The 24,055-nt window shown below is 38.9% G+C and overlaps 1 protein-coding gene across 1 annotated transcript in view; it reads left to right on the top strand.

Annotated features, from left to right (window-relative positions):
• LOC111143567 (chromosome unknown C1orf87 homolog) overlaps nucleotides 1-24,055 on the top strand; it is an 85,501-nt gene that overhangs the window by 32,772 nt on the left and 28,674 nt on the right. The window contains 5 exon segments of the mRNA XM_022497391.1: nucleotides 4,994-5,138; nucleotides 5,727-5,990; nucleotides 8,125-8,236; nucleotides 13,924-14,105; nucleotides 20,608-20,705. Of these exon segments, the coding sequence (XP_022353099.1) occupies nucleotides 4,994-5,138; nucleotides 5,727-5,990; nucleotides 8,125-8,236; nucleotides 13,924-14,105; nucleotides 20,608-20,705 (801 nt within the window).

The raw sequence follows: 24,055 nt of genomic DNA, 5'->3' as shown, positions 1-24,055 counted from the left end.
TGAAAAAAATTTCCAATGAAACATATTGTTCTAAGAAACACCTAATGGGGCACCTGGGTGGCTCATTGGGGTAAGCCTCTGCCTTCTGCTCAGGTCATGATCTCAGGGTCTTGGGATCGAGCCCTGCATCCAGCTCTCTGCTCAGCAGGGAGCCTGCTTCCCCCTCTATTTCTCTGCCTGCCGCTCTGCCTACTTGTGATCTCTGTCTGTCAAATAAATAAATAAAATGTTAAAAAAAAGGAAGAAAGAAAGAGAGAAAGAAAAGGAAAAGAAAAGAAAAGAAAAGAAAAGAAAAGAAAAGAAAAGAAAGAAAAAAGAAAAAGAAACACCTGAAATGGCTAGCCAGATATTTAAAAGATGAGTCTGCCTTGTGGACAGAATGCTGAATCTTTTCTCATGCTGAGGTAGTGGTACAAAGCAGGGTTCAAGTCTCATCTGCAAATTTCCTAGGAGGTACGTTTTGGACAACTCTGACCTAATAATAGCTCCACTGAAAACATATCCATGGCTCCCACTGCCCTCAGAAGAAAGCAGAGGCTAATCAGACTTGAGGCAATTCACCCCCATTCTCCTGTCTCCCTCTGCAGCCTTATCTTTTGCCTTTTTCAAAACTTAGACTATGCTCTGGAAGTATTCCTCTCTCTCTTAGAAGCCTGTGTGTACCTTTAAGGTTTTCAATATCCAGTTTCCTTTTCCTGGGCCCTTCCTTCTTCTCTTCTCCTTCCTCTCTACTCGTTAGCCTATTCAAATCCAAATCTAATTCATCTTTCAAGCCTAGACTTAAATGTCATTGCCTCCAGACCTGGGCCACCAAGCCCAGATTAGGTGGTTCTGTGGACAGTTCTGACAGTGACCCTCACTGCTCCATGTGGTGCTGTCATGAGTGCTTGCTGTCCCCTCACATCTACAAGCTCCATGAGAGCAGGAGCCAAATCTGTTTTGTTCACTGGAGGGCCTATCACCAGGCTTGGCCCAGGTTAGGCAAGCCATAAATAATTCTTAAATTATATTTAATAAATTTAACTTAATAAACTTAACTTCTGAAATATAAAAGGGTACTAAGACTACCTGCCTTATAGGCTTGTCGTAAAGATTTTTTTTAAACAAAATATTTTATTCTTTTATCTAAGTTCTCATAGCCACTTCATAGCCCATCTTTATTTTTTTTATTATGTTAGCCACCATACAGTATATCATTAGTTTTTGATGTAGTGTTCCATGATTCATTGTTTGTGTATAATACCCAGTGCATCACTGGGCTAGCCCATTCCCCCACCCCCATCCCTTCTAAAACTCTCTTTGTTTCCCAGAGTCCATAGTCACTCATGGTTCATCTCCCACTACAATTTCCCCACACTTAGCTTTTCCCTTTCCTTCTCCTAATGTCCTCTATGCTATTCCTTATGCTCCACAAATAAGTGAAACCATATGATAATTTACTTTCTCTGATTGATTTATTTCACTCAGCATAATTTCCTCTAGTCCCATTCATGTTGATCCAAAAGTTGGGTATTCATCCTTTCTGATGGCTGAGTAATATTCCATTGTATATATGAACCACATCTTCTTTATCCATTCATCTGTTAAAGGGCATATCAGCTCTTTCCACAGTTTGGCTATTGCGGACATTGCTGATATGAACATTGGGGTGCACGTGGCCCTTCTTTTCACTACATCTGTATCTTTGGGGTAAATACCCAGTAATGCAATTGCTGGTCATAGGGTAACTCTCTTTTTAATTTTTTGAGGAACTTCCACACTGTTTTCAAAAGTAGCTGTACCAACTTGCATTCCCACCAACAGCGTAAGAGGGTTCCTCCTTCTCCATAACCTCTCCAACACTTGTTGTTTCTTACCTTGTCAATCTTTGCCATTCTGACTGGTATAAGGTGGTATCTCAATGTGGTTTTGATTTGAATCTCCCTGATGGCTAATGATGATGAACATTTTTTCATGTGTCTGTTAGCCACTTGTATATCTTCTTTGGAGAAGTGTCTGTTTATGTCTTCTGCCCATTTTTTGACATGGTTATCTGTTTTGTGTGTGTTGAGTTTGATAAGTTCTTTATAGATCCTGGATATCAGCCCTTTGTCTGTAATGTCATTTGCGAATATCTTCTCCCATTCCATGGGTTGCCCCTTTGTTTTGTTGACTGTTTCCTTTGCTGTGCAGAAGCTTTTCATCTTGATGAAGTCCCAAAAGTTCATTTCACTTTTGTTTCCTTTGCCTTTGGAGATATATCTTCAAAGAAGTTGCTGTGGCCAATGTTGAAGAGTTTACTGCCTATGTTCTCCTCTAGGATTTTGATGGATTCCTGTCTCACTTCAGAGTATAAGGGATAGAGGGAACACTCAATTTCATAAAATCCATCTATGAAAAATCGACAGTGACTATCATTCTCATTTAGGGAAAAGCTGAGAGCCTTTCCCTTGAGATCAGGAACATGACAGGATGCTCACTCTCTCCACTATTGTTCAACATAGTACTAGAAGTCTTAGCAACACCAAGTAAGACAACAAAAAGAAATAAAAGGCATTTAAATTGGCAAAGAAGAATTCAAACTCTCTTTCTTCACAGAGGACATGATACTTTATGTGAAAACCCAAAAGACTCTATCCCCAAATTACTAGAACTCATACTGCAATTCAGTAATGTGGCAAGATACAAAATTAATGCACAGAAATCAGTTGCTTTCTTATACACGAACAATGTAACTATAGAAAGAGAAATTAGAGAATCGATTCCATTTATAATAGCACCAAAAACCATAAGATATCCTGGAATAAACCTAACCAAAGAGGTGAAGGATCTATATTCTAGGAACTATAAAACACTCATGAAAAAAATTTAAAAAGACATGAAAAGGTGGAAAAACATTCTATGCTCATGGATCAGAAGAATAAACAGTGTTAAAATGTCTATGCTGCCCAGAGCAATTTATAATTTCAACACCATCTCAATCAAAAAAGTGCTGGAACAAACAATCCTAAAATTTGTATGGAACCAGAAAAGATCCCAAATTGCCAAGGAAAAGTTGAAAAAGAAAAACAAAGTTGCAGCATCACATTGTCTGATTTCAAGCTATATTACAATGCTATGATCACCAAGACAGAAAGGTACTGGCACAAAAACATACTCATAGGTCAATGGAACAGAATAGAGAACCCAGATATGAACCCTCAACTCAGTGGTCAACTAATATTCAACAAAGTAGGAAAAAATATCCGGTAGAAAAACGACAGTCTCTTCAACAAATGGTGCTGGGGAAAATGGACAGCTATATAGAGGAGAATGAAACTTGACCATTCTCTCATACCATACACAAAGGTAAACTCAAAATGGATGAGAGCTTGTTGTAAAGATTAAATGGAATGACATAAACAAAGCATCCATATTGTGCCTTGTACAGATTATGTGTCCAATAAATGTCTTGTTATTTTTATGTCTATTCTAGAACTCTCCGCCACTCCTGCTCACTCCTCCCACTCTAGAGAGCCTCTTGATTTTTCTTTAAAATGCTTCATGACTATAAAGCTCCTGTAGGTTTTTATCCACACTGACAGGTTTTTTAACATGCCAATGAATTGAGTACAGACATTGAGTTTCCAGTGAATCATTCTGGTAACTGTCTCCTTTCAATTGTCTGATACTAAAAATAACCATGTGTGTCAATTTGTACCCAAGATGTTTTTTTATCTGGTATGATAAGATAACAGATATAGTGACAACTGCTTTTGAAAGAATAGTTTAGTAACATTTCCCACAAAAAGGGGACATGAGACATCACAGGATCACATGGGGGAGTGCCACACTCAGTCAGGAGGCAGAAGCGAAGCAAAAGCCCAGGCTATAGCTTTTACTGAGGTTTCCACAGGAAAGGCAAGGCAGGGTAGGGTAAACAGCTTAGAACTGGCTAGTCTGAATAATTCCAGCAGGCTTTAAGCCTAAGGGCTGTCCCTAGCTGTCTAGTATCTGGACTGGGTTGATTTGGGGCAGGGGAAATATTTGCTTGGAGAGAAATTAATTAACCCTGGGAAGGGCAAGCTCTTCCAGCCAGCAAGGATACCCAAGATGTCAAAACATCATAAAATCTAGAAAATTTTAAAAAAACATAATTAATATACCATACTCCATTGCAAGAGGGAATGACACTTTATCTTTGACCTTTGTTCCATCATTTATTCTATTGTAACCTTTAATAACATTGCTCTTAGGATAAAACATGCTGGGCTTTTTAATCTCTTCTATTCCAATCTTGACAAAACTTATAATTGCCTTTGCTGCCCTTCCTCAATCTGCTAATTAAAACAGCCTAAGGGGGTGCCTGGTGGGCTCAGTCAGTAGAACATTTGACTCTTAATCTCAGGGTTATAAGGTCAAGCACCACTTTGGGCTTGGAGCCTACTTAAAAGAAATAAATAAATAAAAATAAAACAGCCTAAGGATACCTTTATCTCTAATAAGAACTTGACTTTTGTCTATGAATACCTTATGTTAGACCTACTTTTCCTTTGTCTAACACAGACATCTTCTTTCTTGCACAAAAGAAACAGCATTATTGTATTGTTAATATATTTGTCAGACATGTTAATTGCATAATGCTGAGATCGATGTTGAGGCAAGCTTTCTTTTGGGGGGAGTGAATGATTCAATGACTATATGGGTTGAAGTTATTTGGAACTGGGAATGTGTTTTAAAGATTTGGGGCGCCTGGGTGGCTCAGTGGGTTAAAGCCTCTGCCTTCGGCTCAGGTCATGATCCCAGGGTCCTGGGATCGAGCCCTGCATCGGGCTCTCTGCTTGGCAGGGAGCCGGCTTCCTTCTCTCTCTCTGCCTGCCTCTCTGCCTACTTGTGATCTCTGTCTGTCAAATAAATAGATAAAATCTTTAAATAAATAAATAAAAGATTGGTTTCTCACTCATATTCTCCCTTCTCTCCTCTTTCTCTTTTCCTCTCCCCTTCTGAACCTTACTACCATTTGTCTTTGTTTCTTTAAGATTCCCAGCCAGTCAAATGCCCACTGCAGCTCAGTACCGACTGGAGACCAGTCCCTATCCTATATCCATGGCTTCCCCAGAAGAAATATGAGAGACTGGCCCTTGGAACAAATGGCAAGGGACATTTCTGCCCAACCTGTCGTACCTATACTAAGACGGGACTTGTTTTCTATTGTGAATGAAGGGTATTATTTGATGCCTGTAGATTCTAATGTGGAGCAGATGAGAACTCCTGAGAGGATGGACTGGGGGACATTAGAGGCCCTATGTCCAATCAGCTGCAAGAAGCTAAGCTCTCTGGTGAGCTCAAAGACAAAGCTCCTATTTCTCAACTGAACTTCTCATCTTTCTCCATCTTTCTCCTACCTTCTTCCTCCCAGATCCAAAGGGTCTCTAAGACGTGGCATTCTAAATTCCCTTTTAATTAAAAAAATAATTTACAGAAGACCTGTGCTATAACTTAAGGAGCCTTCCAACAAGAGTATGCACTCTAAAATGATTTGCTTCTTTCCTTCTCCCACAGGCAAAGGTCCTGAGGCATTGCAAACTGAAGAATACACCCAGACTGAACATCTGCCTCCAGTGTTACCAACTTTCCCTGTTCTAGGCCAGGCCTGCAAGTGGGTGCTCTGCTACCAGCCCCACTAGGCTTCTGCTTCCTTGCATTGGCCTTCAGGCTTTTTCTTTTAGACCCCTGTTAATTTACTATTGCTGTTGCTCTTAGGTCAGGATTTTGACCAGAAGCCAAGTGGAACAACAAGAGAAGATGCTTTCCTTCTTGCCCTTGTCAGAAAAGAGCTCAGATGACACCCTTTGAGCTCTGGCTTACTACAAAAGCTGCAGAAAGAGCTGAAGACCCTGGATCCTATCGCTTCAGGATTTCTTCTCCAATCTCAACTGAGCTGCATTTTCTTGAGGCATGAAGTTCCTCTACAATTAATAACAGTCAAGATCCTTTGCCAGAAATTTTCTAGGAGGGACTCTCCAGAAATGGTATAACCATGTTGCTATTTTAAGTGCAGTTTCCTGGGGCACCTGGATGGCTCAGTGGGTTAAGCCTCTGCCTTCAACTCAGGTCATGATCTCAGGGTCCTACGATTGAGCCCTGCACTGGGCTCTCTGCTCAGCAGGGAGCCTGCTTCCTCCTCTCCCTCTGCCTGCCTCTCTGCCTATTTGTGATCTCTTTCTGTCAAAAAAAAAAAAAAAAGTGTGGTTTCCTTTTGTTTATTTTACTTGTATCCACTAGAGTAATAGAATTTAAAGGTTGGTTTCTTTTTAAAAAATAACCTTTACTATTAAGCCCTAAGATACAAAGCTTATTTTTATTCATATGTGGAATTCTCTAGTCAGAATAGACAAGAATAGAAAATGGATTGTCTCAGCCCTATTTGATTTCTTTTTCAAAGACTTCTCTGTCCTGACTTTCATTGTCTGCTCTTAGCAATATTGAGGTGGTTACAGATTTAGGATAATGGGCTCACTTGAGTCTCATTGACAAGTTGGTCAGTCTGTAAGTTGTGAGATAAGAACGGTGAATTTGACTAGGATGTATCAGGACAGTTCCTAGAGAGTTACAGGTGGGAGGTATCTTTGAAATATAATATAACCACCATTTTTCTAATTAGGAAACCAAGACCCATAGTTGGGAAGGAAATAGTGCAGCACACCCAGAGAATTAATAGCAGACCCAGGGCAGAGATAAAGGCTACCCAGTGACAAGTCCAGGGCACTTGCTCTGAGCACTGCACTTTCCAAGCTTACATTTGTGGGTGGATACAAAGCACAGTCCAAGAGCAACCAAATTTTAGAGGAATATATTCTACGATAGGAAAAAGTAAGAGCAGTGGGTAAATCATGAGTGAGCATGTGCTGATAGAAAACCAGGCCAAAATCAACCTCATAGGGGTACTATGAGAATTTAGTAATATAATAAATATAAATTACCTGGTCATGTGCTTAGCATTCAGTAGGCACTCAAATAAATGTTGGTTGTCCCTCATGCCCATCTCTAACCAACTATAATTTGTTGTATACTGATGATAAGTATTTAGTGATACAATGTCACTTAGTACAACCACTATGAATCTTCAACTTCATTCTCTGGTGTGAGACCAAGTTTATATCAGAACCTTATATAGCTTCCCTCCCCAACTGTTACCTCCTCCAGCACCGTGGAGTTGTCTGCCCACCAGAGGTCCCTAGGATGTCATCTAGACCAGAAATGGAAATAGACAACATCCCTTCAGTCCTTTCCTGGGGGGAAAGAGTTGGGGAGGGGGAGGTTCTTAAGATTTTTCACTTAGCTTAATAAGGCCTTTTTCTCAAATAATCTGAATATATCTGTTGGATATATCTAAATATAAGCCTATGCTATACATAACAAATTTATAAGAGATGTGAGAGAGACAGAAGCTAAAGGCTAGGTTAGGCTATAGTAACAAATAGTGTCAGTGGCCCCAAACAACAAAAGTTTATTTCTCACTTACATTTCTATAATAAGTCAGCAACCATATTGTCATCTTATCTCCAAAACCCAGGCTGATGAAGCAGTGACTCTGGTATATTTTGGGATGGGCTGGCAGAGGGGAAAAAAGAAGGCTCTAGAGCATCTCGTGTGAGCAGTTTAATCCTCAGCCAGAAGGAGCACACGTCACTTCTGCTCATGACTCATTGGCTACAAATGTTCCCATGGCCCTTTCCAATCACAAGGCAATCAGGAAGGGAGAATAATAGGAATAGTTGGTAAAAAGCACTAATAATTATTATACTCTATTTTTAAAGCCAGTTTAAAAAATTTTACTGAAAGGGGTTTTTTGAAGATTTTATTTATTTATTTATTTGAGAGAGAGAACACAGGTAAGAGGGGGCAGAAGGAGAAAGAATCTGAAGGAGACTCTGTGCTGAGCTTGGAGCCCAATGCAGGCCTCGATCTCATGACCCTGAGATGACCTGAGCTGAAACCAAAAGTTGGACACTTAACTGACTGAGCCACCCAGCTGCCCCTTCATAAATTCTTTTATTAAAACATTCCCAAATGCTCTATCTCAACTGGCATTTCCATTACGGGCGTTTCTTCCTCTTACATATACACTAAATGAGGATGTTCTGTTTCCTATTGGATTTTCAGGTGAATTATGGAAAGCTCCTCTGGTTTTTAAAAGCTGCAGCTTCCAATGATCCACCGCAAAGCAAAGAAGCTGTGGGCAGCAAACCGAGGAAATCTCAGGGTTGTCATCATCATGGCTAAAGGTTCTTTCTTTCTTTCCTTGGGCATAGTGTTCCTAGGCTTCTAGAACAGGTGGTAATTTTTCAGGTCATTTACCCGAAAAGTTCACCCAATGTAGAATCACTGTGCCCTTCACCAACAGCCATCTTATGCTTGTCATTTCCCCTCTCTCTTGTACACAGGCCAGCACAGAAATTTGTTTGCAACAATTGCACAGGTTTCTTGAGATCAAGCATGTGTCTTTTTTTAATGAGGTTGCCATGTGACAATGAAAACCCTCATGGAATAAAAAACGATCATACACTGGTGCAGAACTCCAGTCTATAAAATGTGACTCCAAAACTATGTTCGGTCAATGAACTCCTGGTTTACAGGCACTAGCAAAGAAGGGTTTCAGGTACCAGAATCAATAATGTAATCTAAAGGGTAAGAAATGACATAAAGTAAAAATAGGATGTGAGGAGTATCTTCAGAGAGGAGGCACAATAGAGTGTGCTAGTCTCTGTGTTCTCCAAGGAAGTTGATAAACTACAGAGGTTGGGAGCATAGCCTCCATTACCAGACACCCAAGCTCAACCCCTGTTTCTGCCAATTAATGGCACTGTAACCTTGGGCTAGTCACTTACCCTCTCTGTGCGTCTGTTGTGAAATGAGAGTCATAAGAGATATCCCTTCACTTCATAGATCTTGAGAGTAACTTAACCGATGCAAAGTTCTTAAAAATAGTATCTGATACATAAGGAATGCTATATAGGAATTTTTAAAATTATTTTTAAACTATCTTACCAGAAGACACTCTTTTCGGTTACAAATAATGGGACATTGTAGTTAAGAGTCACCTTATTGGAATTTATCCCTTCACTCTAGTATAGTAGTTTCCTGTAAAAATGGCCCCGGGTCAAGTGTCAGACTTGCTTCCTTTCTACAGTGTGCCCTTTTCATGCCTTTTTATATTCATTGAATACCAGCTGCTGACCAGGTGAACTTTGCTTAGCACAGTGAATGCAGAGGTTGGCAAGGTCCAATCTTTCCCTCAAGGCTCAAAGTGCAAAGAAAGACACTGTCAGGTAGGTATACCAGTCAAATATCTGGGGGCAGCTGTCCTACGAGGGCCGCGAAGTCCCAGAAATATTTAATAGTCAGCAACCACACTTCATAAAGCACAAACCATGAGATCTGGGCCCTGCGAGGTGGCAGACTATGCATTAAAGACATGGCTACCCACTGGCAGATATGGGTCTTAGGAGTGCAGGACAGGATGGCATTCCTGAGCCCTAGACTAGATTAGATCTCTCTGTCACTCTGTGGTATGGTCCCACCATCCTTTCTCTTTCTGACAGCCATTGTACCTGTAACTACTCCCTTGACATTTGAGGTTAGTAATAGTGTCTACCCTGGCCAACTCAGTATTTAGCATTGTTCCCAGCACAAGGTAGACACTCACTGAGTATTGTTTAATGTAATTGGCACCTCCAATGATCCACTTGCAGAGACATCTGGATACCTACTCTATAAAAATGGTGTGCACATAGGGATCACTTTGAACTCATGGGATAAGGTGCTGCTTGATACAAACCAGACAGTGTATCTGTGGAAGTGCAGAACTGATGGCCTATCATGAACCCAGGTTCTTTGTTAATTACCATGCTGCAGAAAAAGGCCCCCCCCCATGTTCTGTCAGGAAGAGACTTTAGGGGGGCAGCTCTGTGATGTTTAAAAAGCCTCCACCATCACCTGTGGCAACAAGCATGGCAACAGCTCTCCTTACCGAAGTTGGACCAGATGAAACAATGTCCCACAGCCCGTTTCCTAAGAAACCCCACCAGCTGAAGCAAATGGGTTCCATACAACTCCTGCCCATTTTGTAGTTGCTGTTCAGAGACAGGGACCAAAGGTTCATGAATTCCTACACCCAGGAACTGGCATTGCAAGAAAAGGAAAGAGGAAGGAAAACTGGCGATTCAGATCTGGGACAGATACATCTTATGGCCAAGGTCTTGGTCATGTGCTCTCTCAGCAAAGAGAGCCTTATAAAGCACATAGTTGGCATTTTCCTCCACTAAACTGAGAGATTCCTGAGCTGGAGAACATTCTGAATGGGGAAGGAGGGTGTAGAAACTATGTGACCTAAACAAAGTTAAACAGCCACTCCTTCTTTCCTGTACTAAGCTTTCAGAAAATATGAGCTATTAGGCCAAAACTCGAGTAAAAGTCACAGAGCAAAAAGAGGATAGAGGGGCACCTGGGTGACTCAGTTGGTTAACCAACCACATCTTGATTTCAGCTCAGGTCATGATCTCAGGGTCGTGAGATTGAGCCCCACATCAGGTATTGCACTCAGCAGGGAGTCTGCTTGAGATTTTCTTCCCCTCCCTCCGTCTCTCCCTCTGCCCCTCATCCTGCTCACATATACTCCCTCCCTTCCTCTCTCTCTCTCTCAAACAAAATCCTTTAAGAAAAAAAGAAAATACAATATGACCTCTAGTAAAGGTTAAATACATATAAAAATAATCAATTCCATGTACTGTACAAGATCCTCAGGAAATAGTAAGAAACAAAACAGACTTGAACCACATCTGATGGAACAGTCTAGTAGGGAAATCAGACATGAAATAATAGGTAAAGAAATAAAAATGTGATTGCAACCTGAGGAAGACTTATTAAGGAAAAGAAGAAGGAATTATGAAAGAGCTGATCAAGCACGAGGTGCTAGAGCACCACTGAGGGCCAATTAGGAGCACCCCTTCCCAGATCCTTATTCAGTGACATCCTCTTCTTTTTTTAATTGTGTTATGTTAGTCACCAAAAAACACATCATTAGTTTTTGGTGCAGTGTTCCAAGATTCATTGTTTATGTACAACACCCAGTGCTCCATGCAATACATGCCCTCCTTAATATCCACCGCCAGGTTCACCCATTCCCCCACTCTCCTCCTCTCTAAAATCCTCAGTTTGTTTCTCAGAGTCCACAGGCTCTCATGGTTCATCTCCCCCTCCGATTTCCCCCAATTCACTTTTCCTTTCCTTTTCCTAATGTCCTACATGTTATTCCTTATGTTCCTCAAGTAAATGAAACCATATGATAATTGTCTTTCTCTGTTTGACTTATTTCACTGAGCATAATCTCCTCCAGTCCCACCCATGTTGATTCAAAAGTTGGGTGTTCATTCTTTCTGATGGCTGAGTAATATTCCATTGTATATATGGACCACATCTTCTTTATCCATTCTTCTGTTGAAGGGCATCTCAGCTCTTTCCACAGTTTACTATTGTGGCCATTGCTGCTATGAACATTGGAGTACATATGGCCCTCCTTTTCACTACATCTGTATCGTTGGGGCAAATACCCAGTAGTGCAACTGCTGGGTCATAGGGTAACTCTATTTTTAATTTTTTGAGGAATCTCCACACTGTTTTCAAAAGTGGCTTCACCAACTTGCGTTCCCACCAACAGTGTAAGAGGGTTCCTCCTTCTCCACCACTTCACCAACACTTTTTGTTTTTTACCTTGTCCATCTTTGCCATTCTAACTAGTGTAAGGTGGTATCTCAACGTGGTTTTATTTGAATTTCCCTGATGGCTAAGGCTCCACCCCCAAATTACTAGAACTCATACAGCAATTCAGTAATGTGGCAGGGTACAAAATCAATGCACAGAAATCAGTTGCTTTCTTACACACTAACAACATAACTGTAGAAAGAGAAATTGGAGAATCAATTCCATTTACAATAGCATCAAAAACCATAAGATATCTTGGAATAAACCTAAGCAAAGAAGTGAAGGATCTATATTCTAGGAACTACAAAACACTCATGAAAGAAATTGAAGAAGACATAAAAAGATGGAAAAACATTCCATGCTCATGGATCAGAAGAATAAACATTGTTAAAATGTCTATGCTGCCCAGAGCAATCTATAATTTCAACGCCATCTCGATCAAAATACATTTTTCAAAGTGCTGGAACAAACAATCCTAAAATTTGTATGGAACAAGAAAAGACCCCAAATCACCAAGGAAATGTTGAAAAAGAAAAATAAAGCTGGGGCATCACACTTGATTTCAAGCTATATTATAAAGCTGTGATCTCCAAGATAGCATGGTACTGGCACAAAAACAGACACATAAATCAATGGAACAGAATAGAGAGCCCAGATATGGACTCTCAACTCAGTGGTCAACTAATCTTCAACAAAGCAGGAAAAAATATCCAATGGAAAAAAGACAGTCTCTTCAACAAATGGTGCTGGGAAAAGTAGACAGTTATATACAGAAGAATGAAACTTGAAAATTCTTTCACACCATACACAAAGATAAACTCAAAATGGATGAAGGACCTAAATGTGAGACAGGATCCATCAAAATCCTAGATAAGAACATAGGCAGTAGCCTCTTTGACATCAGCCACAGCAACTTCTTTCAAGACATATCTCCAAAGGCAAAGGAAACAAAAGCGAAAATGAACTTTTGAGACTTCATCAAGATCAAAACCTTCTTCACAGCAAAGAAAACAGTCAACAAAACAAGAGGCAATCCACAGAATGGGAGAAGATATTTGCAAATGACATTAGAGACAAAAGGCTGATATCCAAGATCTATAAAGAACTTCACAAATTCAACACCCAAAAAACAGAGAAACATGTCAAAAAATGGGCAGAAGACATGAATAGACACTTCTTCAATGAAGACATACAAATAGCTAGAAGACACATGAAAAAATATTCATCATCATTCAGTGACATCCTATTGGCAGCTTGAAGTCATCCATGGTGGGAGTACTTACACCATGAAAATCAGTAATGCAATAAATTAGGGCATTATCTTTGAGAGCAGGTTATTAAGGTTTATTGACACATCACTGAAAAGAAGACGATTTACAGGAGTGGAGGCTTGGAGATGTCACAGATTGTCCTTGTAGGGAAGTGGCACGTTATGTTAAGACAGTGGAAATCAGGAAAAGCTTCACTGCCAAGAAGATAGCTGGATCCAGAAGGAGACATCACTTGAATGCTAAATGAGTAAACATCTCAAACTAGTTTCATAAAATAAATGATTATAATGCTTTATCACCTATCATGGGTTTTCACCTATCATTTAAAGTTACAATAGTCAGTGAGATAAACAATCATAATAATTAGAAACATTTGCAAAATCATTACTTCCAAAACTTTTCTGAGTTTTCCAGATACTAATTGCAGAGTCAAAGATAACATGGGAAGTTCACTTGATTCAAGATTTCCTTCTATAGAAGGAAATCCATGGTTATAGGGATCTGGCCGGATCCACTTTGCTTTGCATGTGGCAAGGGACAGTTTGGAAATTTGAATTGCCATCAACAATTATATGGGCTTAAGAGAAGTAAGCTCAAGCAGCTAAAGTAAACTACTGTGGTCACTTGTAATTTTTCTTCTCAACTTGGAAAAAAGAGTGAGAGAGTGGATTACAAGTTTTGGTTTATGTTCTAGCCAAATTCATTGGTGCCTCCTGGAGAAGAGGCTCTAGTGGTCAGTAGAATAGAACAGATTGGAGATAATCAATGAAATCTCCATGCAAAGACCCCATGATCAGGTTCTTGAGATCTAGAAGCCCTTACTGGGTGGGTTCTCTGGGTTCGTGGTGTATGTCAGGACTGAGAAATGTGGTATGAAAACACAGCAGCTTTGGGAGGTTCATGTGTCACAGATTTTCCCCTGCCCCTCCACAGAGTACTCCTCCTCCAGAGGCCAGCCCACAGTCATAAGTGGGCGAGAACCTACTGGAGATCCTGATGGCACTAAGGACAATCCAAGGCAAACTCGACATAGAGGGCCTCAGTCTGAATTTCCAGAAGGAAAACCACTCTTTCTCTGGCTCCCTGCCCCCACCCAAGATAGCCAAAATTAAAGTTCCAGTGTGTTCGTCTCCAGAGTGCACCTCAGGATCTAGCAGAAAGCACAGCTGTAATCTGTGTTCTGCCCGTGGATCACATTATACAATTGTTTGTTTTCTGTGCCTGAAAGGAGAAAAACAAAAGGAGAAAGGAATTGTAGAATGGGCAGAATTGGTCCAGGAATTACTTGGGCTGGGATATGTTCTATGTTAATAATAGAGAATATGACAACACTCAAATACTATTTCACAATGGAAAACAAACAATTTTTCCAAGGCCAAATGTTCATTTCTCACATGCTCTACCAGCTTCCAGTGATATCAGCATGTGGTATCCCATTCCTTAGGAACACTGAGTTTTTAGGAACTAATGTGATTTATTGCTGATAGAGATTAATGTGCTGTTTTGGAGAATTAACAGTGCAGATGTGTTTTATGGAAGAGGATACAGAACCACATAAACTCAAGTGTTGTCTTTAGCCAAAGAAACCCTAGTCATAAGGCTAACTTGAATACAGGTGAAATAATAATTACAATTATTACTACAATTCCATCAATAACAACTTATCACCACCACTTTATTGAATTCTTACTAAGCAAGTGCCAAACCCTGCACTAAATGCTTTATTTACTTTCTCTCATTTAACATTTACAGACAACTATAAAATCCAGATGGATGTTATAATACCAATTTAATGAAAAATACTGAGTCTCAGGGCAGCCAACGGAATCATCCAAGGGCCACAGCTAGCAAGTAGCAGAGCCAGGGTTCAAAGTACAGAAGAGTACTGGATATTGAAAGTCAGAATTGGAACTCTATTCACCAAAAGATACCTGGAATTATCCATTGAGTCAAGGATGTAAGACTTAGAATTCCAGAGGAGTAGAAGGGATTTACAATTGTGGGGTGGGGGGAGTAACAAAGAATGTGCTAGAGAAAAGATTGGAAAATACCTTTCATCTAGGTAAACAAGAATTAGAATGGAGAGAATTAAGAGGAATACATGACATTTATTAAGGAAGCAAGGACACAGGATGCTGGAAGTAGATTCTTATTCCAGGACAGAAGCAGCTTTTTTTATGCTTTCATACAAAAGCAAAGGTCATGATCGTGTGTACATGTGTCTGTTATGTATGTGAATATTACACATGCAAGCATGTTTCCCTGGAGAGCACACTGTAGAAGTTTCCACACAACATAAATGGCTTTTATTATGTTCATAAGATCAGTGGAAATAGAATAAGAAGCAGCAATTGTTTGTTAGATTGGAAATTACATGACACCATCAATGAAGCCTGTATGTTCTCAGGTGATGTTAGCAGAATAACACATAAATAACTTGTGAGTCAAAATAAATTTGCTTAAACTCTTTTGAGTCTTCAGATTTTTCAGCTGGGAAAAAAACTATTTCCTGTATCTGTTGTGAGGATTAAACAAGATAAGTGTGTGAAGGCACTTCCCACACTAATATAGGAGGCACTCAGTAAACACTAGTTTCTTTCTCTTCTAATAAAAAAAAAATCAGTATTTGGTTAAATTATTACTCAAAATAGCCCGAGGAAGAAGGATATTTCCAGGGTCAAGTGATGGCCACATTGAGCACTGGCTATGAGAGCTGGCCCTGAAAGCTTAAATTTGTGGTTCATGTCCAAAGAAATGGGGCACATTTTCCTTGAAGCTGGTCTGTCTCTTTTGAGCCATCTGGCATCTCTTAAGACATCTGGAACTCACTCAGAGTATATTGCAATCTGGGAGGCATGTAAAATAGAATTCTGTTTCCCCAGAACATGAGACAAATTGAGGCCCAAGGGACATTGGATACAAAAAGCAGCAGCAGCTGTACCCTCACATTCATGTTCCTGAACATAGGACTTCAGGGTAGACTGGGAAAGGCTACGAGTTGGAAGGGCTTCTCTTTTTGAACAGCAATTTTTAATCTCCTTGGAGTGTAGGGGAAAGAATCACAGGCTTCTTAAGTTTCTCATGAAATCTACATTCCCTGTGCCCTTGCAGTGTGTGTGTGTGGCAGGGGGTGCCACCCTTGCAGCCATTTCAGAGGGCTCACAGATCATCTGTAGCTTCTCAGATAAATAAATGTAGTCTCGAAGGATAGATAATCTTGCATCTTGCCACTCAAATGAATGAAATTTTGCCATTCTCAAAGAATAGTCTAAAAACATGTCAAATATCTACCATCCCCATTCCGTGGACTCACACCTCCTGTTCCTCTAGTTCAACTTTGATGCAATGATGGCTTCTGGCAGGACTGCTGGGGCAACATAGATCCTCATCCAGTGTTCTGAGCACTATGATAAGCCACCAAGGACAAGAGACTATTATGAACTCAGTTCCTGAGTTCTCCAGGAGCTCAGGGGAAAGGGACCATTTTAAACATGACATAGTTCTGTATGACAAATGCAGTGACGGCAGTAACTTGGAACACAGCAAAGAACAACAACATAGCCCGGCTCAAAACCCATACAGAGGAGATGATGCAAATACTAAATCTTACAGGACAAGTGAATTTGGCAAAGAATTAGGAGGAAGGGCAGAGGAAATGATGGGAAAAGTATTCTAGGTAAAAAGAACAGTGTGGAATGGGACTGAAATAAGAGAGCGCACAACTAATTCAGGAAACTGGAAGTCATTCATATAGACAGAATATAGTGGGTGTGTGGTGGCTGGGGATGGTGGGAGATGCTGCCCAAGTTGACGTTAGAAAGGAAAGTTGGAGCCAATTTATGACGGGTCTTTCTAAGGAGCTGAACTTTGTCCTGAAGGCCCAAAAGGATCATCACAGTATATTAAACAGTGAATGATATGATCAAATTTGAAATTTGGAAAAAGCACTCTAATGGAATGTGAAGAATCAGAGGCAAGGAGACCCTTTAGAAGGCTATTTCAATAATTCAAGCAAGAAATTAGGAGGTTTTAAACCAGGATGTTAACAGGAGAGATAGAGATATTAAGGAGGTAGGAGAGTATATCTTGGTGACTAACTAGATATGGGCCCTGAATTAGGAAGATCCAAAGGACTCCCAGAGTTCTGGCCTTGGCAACTTGGTGAGTGGTGGTACCATTCTCTGTGATAGAAAACCGACAAGGAGTAGCTTTGGAGGGATGGGGGATAGGATGAGGGGCTCAGTTTTAAACACTTTGTTCTGGGTTGAGACATTAAAGCTAAATAATGATTTAAAGGTCTTTAATATACAGTTGAAGCCATGGGAGTAGTCAGGGTTACCCAAGGATGTAATGGAAAGTGAGAAGAGAAAATAGAGAACACTAATTGTTAAGGAGTAGGTAGAAGAGAAGCCAACAAAGGAGACTAAAAATAATCACAAGAGGCATGGGAGTGGTCAAGAAAGCCAAAAAAGAGATTTAAAGAAGGATGGCATGATCGGTCATGTTATATGATGTGAAGAGACAATCTATAATTAGGACTGAAGGGTACTCATGCAATTTCAAACCATGGAAGTTACCAGTGACTTGGCAAATACAGTTAAAGTACAGTGATGGGGTAAAATGCAAATGGAGCTTTAAGTGGGAAGAGAGGAAGTTGAGAGAGCATCTGTGCACCACTCTTTCAAGGAGCATTTTGGGGAAATGAATATTTATTTCACATGTCATTTTCTAAATAACATAGACATTTTATTTACATTTGATTAAAAAACATTTCCTTACTAAACAGAAGAAACTACACATAATGAAATGTTTTCTTTTTGAACAAGGGTCATCATTATGAAATTCAAGCTTTAAGCAATTTTAGTAATAATCCTGAATAACACTAAGTTGCCAGGATTCTGGTAGATGTTTTTTTGCTCCTTTATAACAGTCAGCTCTTAGCAGCCATCAATCAATCTGCTTCTAGGAACCCTGATGTACTATTTCTAATCTGCTGTTCATTTTAGCCTAGAGCAAAACTCAGTGTTGCCAGAAGTAAATGAACTGTTTTTAGAATAACCTCTTACACTGATGTTTAAAAATACATTAATATGCTATAACCCTGAGGATAATTCAATTTTTATTTAAGGAGTAAAATGGCATAATGTGACTAATTTCTACCTCTCTAAATTTATTTTTGCCACTCTCTGCCTATACACACTCTACTCTTTACTGTCTTCAACTCATTCATTCACTTCCTTGTTCATCTATGTATTTGTTTGTTCAATAATTATTGATATTTTATTTTTCAACGTGGTGCTAAACAAATGGCCATTCAAAAATGAATGAAACACAACTGCAGGCCTCACTAAGCCAGTGTCTTTTAAAGAAACTCTAGTGACCACATCATTACTGCCCAGCCTGGAAAAGGGTATAAAACTATAGTAGAATGGATAATGTCAAAATATATGCAGTTTCTAAAAAGTACCATACTCTATCTCATCCATTAATCACACATGATTTTCTTCTGCTTGGAATTTTCCCTGACCCCTTATTCTTCTGTAAACTCTTACTCGTTTTTTGTTTTTTGTTTTTTGTTTTTTTCTGTTCCAAACTGATCTTCTTTCCTCTGTTAAGCATCCCTGACAGGACTCCTCTATACCTAGGAAGTAACAAGTACAAGTGTTGAACCTAGATGTATTGTTTGTTTCCTTCCATAAAGATAAAGATTAGTTTTTATGTCACTGTTTTACAGTTTAGGTTTTATTATTATTCTGCTATGTTCCAACCAACAGATCAGGAGATGAGTGCCACTGAAGAGACAGTTTGTTATACACAGCTTCCAAGGCAAGGGAGCATGGCACACCCACACAGGCTCCACCAGAAGCAGCAGGGTTGGTCAGGAGGCAGAGGGGATGAAGGGAAAATGTGGACAGGACCCCTTATTGTGGAATAGGAGAGGCAGGGTAAACCAGTTTAGGATTGGCTAGTTTGAATAATTTCAGTGATCTCTGGGGCATAGAGGCTGTCCCTAGTTGCCTAGTACTTGACCCTGGGGTGATAAGGGTAGGGAAATAGTGGCCCCTGTGCGAGAGCCCCCCTCCCTCCATAAAAGAAGAGGTTGCTTTGCATATGAAAGAAAAACACACTTTCAAGGTTGTCCTTTACCCTTGCTAGGAACTGGTTAGCCTTGAGAGGGGCAATCACTCCAGGGTCAGCACAGCCCATAATCAAATCATCAGAGTAAAAAAGCATGCATAATACAGTCACTGTACTGAACTTCCTCTCAAAGTAATAATAGTAGCTACTGTTGAGATCAAGCACAAATTAGACATCTCTTTCTTTGCCCTTTCCTTCCTTCCTCCCTACTTTTCCTTCCTTCCTCCTTCCCTTCCTTTCTTCTTTCCTTCTTTCTATCCCTTCTTCCCTTCTTTCTCCTTTTCTTGTTTTCTCTTTCTCCCTTCTCTCCTCTCCTCTCCTCTCATCCCTCTTTCCTCTCTTGTCTTTCTTCATCTCTTCATTTCAACAAATATTAATCAAACACATACTAAAAGCGAGGCATTATTCTAACTGTTTATTTTCTCATGTAACCCTCACAGAACCTTAGGAATTAGAAAATACTAGTCTTGTTTAGTAGACGAAACACTGGGCACAGAAAGGTCACACAGATCACAGGCAGCAGATCTTGTGTCCAAAATAACTCCTGTTTCATTCCAAAGTCTATGTTTAAACATTATGCTAGGGGTGCCTAGGTGGCTCAGTCAGTTAACTGTCCACCTCTTGATTTTGGCTCAGGTCATGATCTCAGAGTTATGAGATCAAGCCCCACATGGGGCACCACACTGAATGTGGAGCCTGCTTAAGATTCCCTCTCTCCCTTTCCCTCCCCACTCCCCTACTTCCTCTGCCTCTCCAACCCCCACATGCCCATGCACTCTTTCTCTTTGTCTCTAAATATATATATATATATATATATATATATACACACACACACACACATACACACATACATACATATACATATATATGCTAAGCACACAATATACGCTATCATACTCCTAAAGTCTGACATGTTTGAATCTAAGAGTCACCCATCCACCAAACTGAGAACTGATTTGTCAGCTAGACTCAGAAAATATTAAGTACCTGGGAAACTACAGTGACATTTTATTCATTTATCCAACAAAAATTTACTGGGCATCTGGTTTCTAGACTAAGTTCCATCATTTATGAACTGTGTAACATCAGGGAAGTGACTTAATCTTTTTAAGTCTTGGTTTTGCCATGTATGAAATGCAGATAACAATACTGGCCATGCTAATATATCAAGCTTGTTTTATAAATCAAAGGAGATACACAAAAATATTTTACACTTTACCTGTATAATAAGTACATATAATTTCTAGGCCTTGACCACCCATTTCATTGCTGGCAAAAATTTAAGATCAGCATTTCAAAGTTCAATGGCTTCTGAGTAATGAACTGTACCTCTGCATCAATCACATAAAAATTTGCTAATTTTATTTTAATTTTTTACATTTTAATTCCAGCATAGTTAACATACAGTGCTGTATTAGATAAAATTTAAATCTTAATTTCATTATAATGAAACTCCAAATCCTTTCTTACTTTGCAGGTCAGGACTATATAAGGAAAACATGGATTATATCTAACTTTGAGTCTCCTGGAGACATTGCTAAACCATCAAGATTTGGGTTACCATGGTGAAATAAAGTAAGTTGATTTTTTATTCACATAGTCCTCTATTAGGATACCAAACACTGAGATCTATTTTTAGAAGTTTCATGTGTGAAGCAATCAATTTCTTTTTTTTAAAGATTTATTTATTTATTTTAGAGAAAGAGCATATGTGAGTGGGGGAGGGGCAAAGGGAGAGGAAGAGAGAATCTCAAGCAGACTTCCCACTAAGCATGGAGCCTGATGCAGGGCTTGATCTCATGACCCTGAAATCATGAAAGATTTCAGCTGAAATCAAGAGTTGGATGCTCAACCAACAGAGCCGCCCAGATGCCCCTGAAGTAATCAATTCCATTAATTGAAAATACTTAAGAAATCTTTGCTTAAATTAAGACAGTCTTCTTGGTCTTCGAAATACAAGCAGAAAACTTCAAATTCCAACCATTATAGACTATCATGAGTCAGATTTACCATTTCACCTGAAACAACTTAAAAACAGGACAAAATATATGAAGCAATGTTTTTTCAGATGTTTATACCAGGCAGCACAAAACAGTGATTCCCTAAAGAAAGAAAAATAAATGAGGCAAGCTAAGCTTATGGAACAAGAAGAGGAAATCCAGACCCCAGAATTCTTCTTTCACTAAAGAGATGGCATTTGGAGTTCAAGAAGGCCAAGGAGGCTAGAATGCACAGTACAAAGAAGTGGAGAAGAGAGATCCCCCAGAGAGTTCTCTCTGGAGATTTCTAAAGAGTTGCTCTTGAGTACTGGCTAATGTATCCATTTGAGGAAACTACCCATGGCCTGGGGGTGGGGAGAAAGAAGAACAAAAGAAAGAGACAGAAAAATTTTTAGGTCTTGCACAAAGGTTGAGAATAGTTCAGGTCAACTTAAAATAGACTGTTATAATTATAAGCTGTTATATGTAAGCCTCATGGTGACCACAAAGCAAAACGCTATAAAAGGGACACAAAAGATAATGAGAAAGAAATCTAAACATATCACTAAATAATCATCAAATCACAAAGGAGGAGACCAAGAGATAAAGGAACAGAGGAACTACAAAACAACCAGAAGGCAATGAACAAAATGGCAATAAGTACATACCCATCTATAATTACTTTAAATGTAAATGGACTAAATTCTCCAATCAAAAGATACAGAGTGACTGAATGGATAAGAAGAAATAAGATGCATCTATATGCTGCCTATAAAAGACTCAAATCATATATAAGGATAACACACAGACTGAAAGTGAAGGGATAGAAAAAGATATTCTATGCAAATGGAAACCAAAAGAAAGCTGGGGGAGCTATAATTACATCATACAAAATAGACTTAAAACAAAGATAAGATGGAGATGAGAGAGTTCATAACCATCAGAGCTATACCACAAATATTAAAAGACCTCAGGGAGAGGAAAAAGATAATTCTGGATCTACACCAAAACATTGAAAAGTGCTGGAAATAGTAATATATGGATGAATAAAAAATATATTTCTTATTTAAAAAAAACTCTTTAAAAGAAAATTTACTATTAAAGCAAAAATAAGGGCACCTGGGTGGCTCAGTGGGTTAAAGCCTCTGCCTTCGGCTCAGGTCATGATCCCAGGGTCCTGGGATCGAGCCCCACATCGGGCTCTCTGCTCCGCGGGGAGCCTGCTTCCTCCTCTCTCTCTCTCTGCCTGCCTCTCTGCCTACTTGTGATCTCTGTCTGTCAAATAAATAAATAAAATCTTTAAAAAAATAAAATAAAAATAAAGCAAAAATAAGAACAATGCACTATGGGATTCATAACATAAGTGCAACATTTGGCAATAGCATACACAGCTGCAAAGAGGAAAGGAAGATGTACTTGATAAGGTTCTTATACTATAAGTATTACAATTTTGTTTGAAAGAAGAATATAATGAGTTAAAATGCTAATTAAAAAGATAAAAAGGATACATATGCATATTTAAATAATAAAAGATTAAAAAGAGGAAAATGAAACAAGAAACAAATAAGATAAATAGGAAATAAATATCAAAGTATTAGATTTAAACCCAACCATATCAAGAATTACATTAAGTATTAATGATCCAAATGTACCAATAAAAGGGTGTGATGTTCAGATTTCATTTAAAAAGCAAGATTTAACTAAATGCTGTCTACAACCAACACATTTAAAATACAAGACATACTAAAAGTAGAAAGATGGGAATGATACACCATGTTAACTCTAATGAAATGAAAGTCACCTTGGTTACATTAATGTCAAACAATGGTTACATTAATGTTAAACAAAATGCATTCCAAAGCAAGGGACGCCAAAAAGTGAATTCATCAAGAGAACATAACAAACCTAAATGTTCATGTCCTTAATAATATAGCTTTAATTTACATAAAGCAAAAACATAAAACTTAAAGGAGAAATAGACAAATTTACAATTACAATTGGAGAATATAATATCTCTTTGTCAGTAATTGATAATAAGCAGTAATAATATAAAAAATTGGACAAATGATCAAATAACTTGATCAATCAAGTAGCAATTACAGAATACTCCATATAAAGCAGAATACAGATTCTTTTTAATCATACATGAAATACTTAAAAGATTAAAGCATATTCTGAGCCATAAAACAAGTCTCAGTAAGTTTAAAATGATGAAATCATATAAAATATGTTCTCTGATCACAACAGAATTAAAGTAGAAATTAAAAGCAACAAACAAAAATCCTGGAAATCTCCAAACATTATGAAACTAAACAACACACTTCTAAATAACCTATGGTAAGAGAGAAAAAGGAAATTAGAAAACATTTTGAACTGAATTAAAATGAAAACACAACATACCTGTAATTTTTAGCTGTTCTCTTTTTCTCACATTTCCTATTCAATCCATCAAAAGTTAATTAGGGAAGCAACTCTATCTTCAGAATACGCCCTGAATCTGGTCACTTCTCACCACCTCTATTGTTAATTAACTACACCTCATTCAAGCTACCATTGTATGTCTCCTGGATTAGTATAATAGCCTCCTAACTGAACTAGACTTCTCCCTTGTCCCTAGTTTATCCTCAGTACAGTAGCTACAGTGATTTGTTAAAACCTAAAATAGTTTATGTCATTGTTTTGCTCATGGAACTGTAAGAGAATCTTATTTCACTCAGAGAAGGAAAAAAAGAAAAAAAAAAAAAACCCAAGTCCTTGTAAAGAGTGCTACCTGATTTGCTCCCCGATTACTTCTCTGGCTCCATCTACAACTTCCTTTGCCCATTCTGTTCCAGTTACCCTGTAATCCTTGTCCTTCTCACACATACCATGGATATAACCACCTTAGCAACTAACCTCTGAATACTTCCTCTACTTAAAACACTTGTTTACCCAGATATCTTCTTG

This window comes from Enhydra lutris, unplaced genomic scaffold (assembly GCF_002288905.1).
Source record: "Enhydra lutris kenyoni isolate GAN:26980312 unplaced genomic scaffold, ASM228890v2 scaffoldscaffold9, whole genome shotgun sequence".
Taxonomy (NCBI): domain Eukaryota; kingdom Metazoa; phylum Chordata; class Mammalia; order Carnivora; family Mustelidae; genus Enhydra; species Enhydra lutris.
The sequence above is the reverse complement of the archived record's forward strand: the minus strand, read 5'-3'. Positions and strand labels throughout refer to the sequence as shown.